The 6,468-nt window shown below is 32.1% G+C and overlaps 1 protein-coding gene across 1 annotated transcript in view; it reads right to left on the reverse strand.

The window, feature by feature from the left end:
- Positions 1-3,019, reverse strand: part of LOC105623674 (myosin-IIIb-like) — a 10,884-nt gene extending 7,865 nt beyond the window's left edge. The window contains exons 1-4 of the mRNA XM_012205059.1: positions 2,687-3,019; positions 1,800-2,081; positions 693-1,277; positions 144-535 (exon numbers count right to left, since the gene is read on the reverse strand). Coding sequence (XP_012060449.1) covers positions 144-535; positions 693-1,277; positions 1,800-2,081; positions 2,687-3,019 — 1,592 coding nt within the window. The remainder of the gene's footprint in view (positions 1-143; positions 536-692; positions 1,278-1,799; positions 2,082-2,686) is intronic.
- Between the last annotated feature and the right edge of the window lie 3,449 nt (positions 3,020-6,468).

A 6,468-nucleotide genomic window follows, 5' to 3' on the forward strand; every position in this document is an offset into this window, starting at 1 on the left:
TATATATATATATATATATATATATATATATATATATATATATATTATATATATTATATATATATATATATATATATATATATATATATATTATATATATATACAAGTTATATGTTATACATGTATAATTTTTAAGAACGTACTCAGCTTGAGCAATCACTCGTGATTGTTCCAACAGATATACTGAAATTCGCGCACCAGTCACCTTTCCGCCTTTTGTCATTGTTAAATCTAGGTACTTTCCGAATCTGGAAGAATTCGCATTGATACCAGTCGTGGCATTTCCGAAAGCTTCCATTATAGGATTTATTTGGAGTATTCTCTCCTCGAGGTTACGATTCGGCGCCTTGCTGAGATAGACGAGCTGTTTTAGTAGTAAATTTGCGCTTTCCGTCTTTCCGGCACCTGATTCGCCGCTGATAACTATCGCTTGGTTTTGACGTTGATGAAGTAGAGCTTGATACGCGGCATCGGCAACCGCAAATATGTGTGGGGGATTATCTGATCTCGCTTGACCTTTGTACCGTTTTTGTTCCTAAAGAATAAACTTAGTAATTATAAATTTATATAGTAATTATAATGATTTATACTTTATTAAATATTTATTAATACAAGTAACAAATAATTTATGTGTGTTTATTAATATGTGCCTATTAATGCAACAATTTATCTAATATAAATAAAATACTTACGATACCGGTGTATAAACCTAGATTAGTGAAAGGATTAACAGCAACCAGTATATCCCCGATATATGTGTATATCTGCGCTTGCTCATATCGGTGCTGTAATTGATCGACAATAGCCTCTTCCGATAGCATGTCGAGAGCCGCCAGATCATCCATGTACATCTTCTCTGGTCTCGTCTTGCGGTCCGTCTTCAATTTACCATGTTTTGTAGTTACTTCCGGCTGCCTGTGAACGCGACCTTCTGTTCTCTGTCTACGAATCTCTTCTCTCAATTGCTCTCTGATTTTCTCTACGATTGGTTTCACCTTTGTCAATAATGGGTGCTCTCTCAATTCACTGGCAAACGGCCGATGCTCCAAATCTTTCACCAAGCATTCAGCTATAAAATCCGTCAGTTCTGACGAATATATATCCGGATTTTTCAAGGAAGGGGGAGGATTTCTCGGAATTTGAAATAGTGCTCGCATGGGATGCAATTCCGATAAGGGAGGATCACCCTCAGCCAACTCGATAGCGGTAATGCCGATCGACCAGACATCGCAACGCGAATCGTACGATGAATCTAATTGCTGCTCGCAAGCTATTACCTGTTTTATGACACGATCGAAGCATAGTTGTATTTCAAAATTTGCAAAATTACGAAATGAACGAAATTATATGCATGTATAAGATTCACTTTTTTCTTAATAGATCGTTTGATTTGCCATACACTGTTAGAAATATTCTTAAATTTCATTAACTTTTAAGTTACACAATTTGAACTTAATTTCATGACATTAAATTTAATATATTTATAACTAAAAAGTATATTTGTGTACATGTACATAAAATTTAATGTATTTTTCATGAAAATTTATGAAATTTAATGTACTTTTTATAAAATTTTATTAAATTTCATATTTAATTACATGTTTAAGTAACTGCTGTAACTTAATTTTCAGTTAAATCATTCATACTTTAATCATTACTTTTAATTTTGTTTATAATCATGAGCTTCATTTACATGTAAAGCTTGTGGTTACATTTCTAACAGTGTATATTATTTTCGTTGCTTTTATTCATTATAAAATTTTCGCTTTAAAAAAAACAGCGAAATTTCTTAAACTCACCTCCGGTGCCATCCAATATGGCGTTCCGACAGATGTGTTTTTCCTGGCGAGAGTCGCAGCCAGATGTGAAGATACACCAAAATCGACCAATTTGACACGCGCTTCTTCCGTGAGAAGGATATTATGACCTTTCACGTCGCGATGCATGCAATGATTACTGTGCAGAAAGATCAGAGCTTCGACGGTCTCCTTCAAGATATAAGCTATCTGGTCATCCGTTAGGCGACTGCCACGTTTTTTGAGACCCTGTACGAGGTCGGTTACGGAACCTCCAGTGCACAACTGGAACCGGAGCAATTAACTTTTTACATAACCCGTTGCCGTTTATTCCTTGAAAGATCGACAAATTGATATACATACATACAGAAAGAACAATTTTTCTGTATTTAAAGATTAAAAATTTAATTAAATACACACAGATCTGAAAATAATCTTTGTTAAAGATCAAATAATTATGTAGGATGCTCGAGTTTGTTGTTAGAATATCAAAATTTTTTGTAGCAGTACTCATTATGCGTGAGTTTCTTACAAAATTATTTCCAGATCTGCATCCAGTAAATCTTTGGATTTTTAACAAAATCGTTCTTTTCGTGTAGGAAAGCAGAAAGTAACTAATTTATATAAAAATTTCGAATTCATTGAGAAATACATTTTTTTAATTCTTCATTGATTCTCTTACTCTTGTTTTCTTTTTAACGGAAAAGATATGTATTTATAGAATTCAATTAGAATGGATAACAGTTTTTATCAGCAAGCATCGTTTAACTTATTACAATTAATTGTACAAGTAATATCATCATTTTACATTTTTAATTTTTTTATAAAAAAATTCATTACATTTTCATTTTTTTTTTGTGAATTTGTTTTATGAAATTTAATGACTGTACCTCTATCACGAACCATAATTGATCTTCTTCCTGACCAGGCTTCGCTCGCTTTAAAAATAAACCGTGGAAAATGGGAATATTTGGATGTTGACTTAAATCTCTTAACACCAAATATTCTTCTTCAATCTCTTCGATGTTATCAGCGACATTCTCCAGTATTTTGATAGCTACCTTGTTGCCAGTTTTTTTATCGTAAGCAGCGTACACTTCACCATAAGTACCCTCACCGATCAATTCTTCCAATCGAAAACGCTCACCTGGATCCGGTATCACATCGAAATTGACATGTTGACTGAGACCGTGGTATGCCATGTTAGTTCCACCTCCAGTCATTTCTACACATAATCGATGAACGTGTCGCTGTTAGAATCTTATGAGTTAAGATGTGATTATGCCAATGCGAAGACTTTCAAAACAATAATAGCTCCAACAAGATATTATTTAAATCGTTTTTGCTTTCTTCGCTCTCGAATGTAATTGAAAATAATAACAATGAAGCGTTGATTAGTTTGAAATTTCTATGAAATAGGATAATAACATTGGAATATCTTGTTACTTCTAAAAGTTACTTACGCGACGAGATTTCCATCTATTTTTTTTTACCGAACACGGGACACTTTTTGCAAAAGACGTTAAAGCGCATTAAAGAAAGTTTTATCGCAACCGCTCTCCGTGATAATAGTATAACTTTTATCGAAGTAATATAATCGATCGATTATTTTTTTACATGCTTTCCTCGAAAATTTGAAATCTCAAAAATCTTGGTATTTTATTGGAGTAGCATCAATGGAACGTTGTTAACTCTATCGGCTGCGACACACTACTGGGAGCGTTCTTTTTCTAATTGAATACCTATTAACTCCTTAATAGTATTAGGCTTGTATTGGTTAGACCGGCGCACTTTTGCTTCGTCTCAAATATAGGTCTGCTAAGAAAGATGCGCTTCGTTTAATTTCAAGTTTCTTTCGTGACTGTACATTGAAAGACTGGTCGTGAAAATCATTAAATAGTGCATTCGTGCACAGTACGAAGATCAATTTGTGCGAATGCGCAGAGAAAGCTACGATAACATTGAAAACATTGAAAAATTTATTTAATTCCATTAGAATATTCAAATTTTTTTTGTATATTTAACTCTGTGCATTAAAATCTCTTAGCGAGATTCCACATCAACTTTTACGTGTAAAATTGTTGTTACGATATATTGATTTTCTAAAGTGTCAATACATTCTTTGTGCATTAAAATTTCTTACCATGATATGCTTTGTCAATTAAAAAGTAAATATTATGTTGGTATTTTTGATATATTGTATGTCGGAAATTATATTATTTTGTAAGATAAAACAAATAGTATCAGATTTAATTCAATTAACATTCTATTTTTATTGCTTATATCTTATTCTAATAATTTGTTTTGCTATCAATGAGATGGTCTATTTTTCTCATAACGAGGACGTTTCAAACAATATTGACTTTATATTAGAAATCCTATCCAATTGAAACGAAGCCATGTAAGGAACAATAAGCTCAGTAGTAGCTTCAAGCAATGTCTCATTGCAACATATTATGAATATGTAAATATAAACAGTTAATAAAAACTTTCATAAATTTTGTCTTCTTTTCCAATGTTCATTTTCTTCTTCAGCGAGAAAGATTGTTTGATAATTTATAAACCTGCTATTTCTGAATAATAGGATAAATCCAAACTATTTAGATACTCTCTCGATTACTATAACCGATTTTACTCAATGTTCGTTCGTGCATATCGGCGAAAGGATTTCTCTCAGAATGCTTCACAACCCGCCTTGCTAATTTTCGATGCATTTAATTTTCACTGAGTATGCAGATTGTTTTCATAGCGTGACTGACAAGAATGTATCTTAATTGAACATAAAATATCGGATATCAAATCATTTTTTTATTGAATTTTTAGTAAACAGTAATGGTAATTACAATTGTTAAAATAATTGCCAATAGATATATTAATGATTACTAATAGAACTAATTGAAAAATAACTAGAAATTATTTTGAATAATGACAAATTGAGATATATAATAAGTATAAATTACATGTTAAAATATATTTGAATAATAATTAACTGTTAATGTACTAATAATGCAACTTACATAGATTTCTTATTAAAAGTTTTATCATGCAAAATTATGCACACGCTAAATGTGCAGGTACATAATTACTGCATGAGTAAAATGATGGGAATCATGTCAAAAGCGCATTTCTGAATTGTTTTCATGCGCAAGAGTCTGCGTGCATAATTATAACAATTGCACTGAAACTTTATGAGATCATTAGTAAATACTTATAAGTATACGGTTTTTACGTAAAAGTTGAAACTTCTCCAGATCTCTTGTACTAAAAATAATGTGTACAACTGCGAACAAGTGTTTATCTCATTAAGATACATGATATAATAAACGATTTCTACATCGAATTAATAACAAGGTTATCTTCTGCATCACTGATCAAGATGATTAAGAAGATTCAATTTGTTAAATTGAATTTATCATTGAGTTTCTTCGAAACGTGATAATAACGCTCTTATTAGTAAACAACATTTTCTTTTCCGTGTGATATTGAAAGTTAAAAAAAACCACAAATCGGCTAAAATCATAAATAATATTATTAATGTTAGTACTTGAAGCGAAAGCAGTAAAACGTAGCAATTATCTTGACGGTCAAAGAAACCAATAGTTATTTTATAAACTATAAACCATTTTTAATACAGCACGTTAAGAAAATATTTGGTTTTATTAAAGAAAGTTGATCAATAATTTAGTTAAATAGTTTATTATATTAATCTAATAAGTAATTTTTTTAATAAATCGCACATAAATGATTTGTTGCTCTAAATAATTGTTTTATTTCTATAAGTTTTGTTTGCTAAAAACTTTTCGGAGAATGAAGAAAAGAATATAACAGTAGAAAAATAAAATTTATTTAGTCGTACTGTATCTACTTTTGTAATTCATAATGATCAATCGTACTCGTTCTTCATGTTTCTTTATCTAATCATTTTCACAGATCGATGCTCTCTGTTGCGGACATTTTACTGCAATTTCTACGAAAGCTTTGTCATTCAGCGTTGATTGTTGAAAGGCGCTCATCGCTGAAAATTACTCGTGAGATATTTCATCGCGAAAATGCCCGATCGCATTTCAATCTCACGGTTCGATACCTTTGACAAAGGTATCAATTGCTTAGCAATAACTAATCGTGTACCCTCGATCACGTGCACGCCGAGAGTATTAGAGCGAAGAAACCCGATGTGAAATCGGCTTAAGGGTTCAGCTACAAAGTAATGTCCTACTGCCTTGGACAATACTTGTGACTGAAAAAGACGCAGTATAATGTTTAAGTTATATGAATGCAACGATGTTATGCAACTTATGTTATCTGATGAAAATGTTATCGATTTTGTTGTATGTAGATATTTCTTTTATTGTATGTATAGTAGGCTGTCTCAAAGTCTGCAAAATACTCATTGACGGCGACAATGACAACTTTCTCATTTGAAGAGAATTTCTTCCCACCGAGCCAAGTTTTTAAATTTGGAAACAGAAAGAAGTCACACGGGGCCAAATCCGGAGAATAGAGTGGATGTGAAATCAATTCATAGCCCAATTCGTAGTTTTGTCTTTGCAACGGTCGACTTGTGGGACGATGCGTTGTCTTGATGGAAGAGCATTTTTTTGCGCGCCAATCTCGCTTCAAATGACTACCAAACGTAAACTATGCGTCCTTTCTGAAATTTGGCCTGAAGGGG

This window comes from Atta cephalotes, assembly GCF_000143395.1.
Source record: "Atta cephalotes unplaced genomic scaffold scaffold00002, whole genome shotgun sequence".
Taxonomy (NCBI): domain Eukaryota; kingdom Metazoa; phylum Arthropoda; class Insecta; order Hymenoptera; family Formicidae; genus Atta; species Atta cephalotes.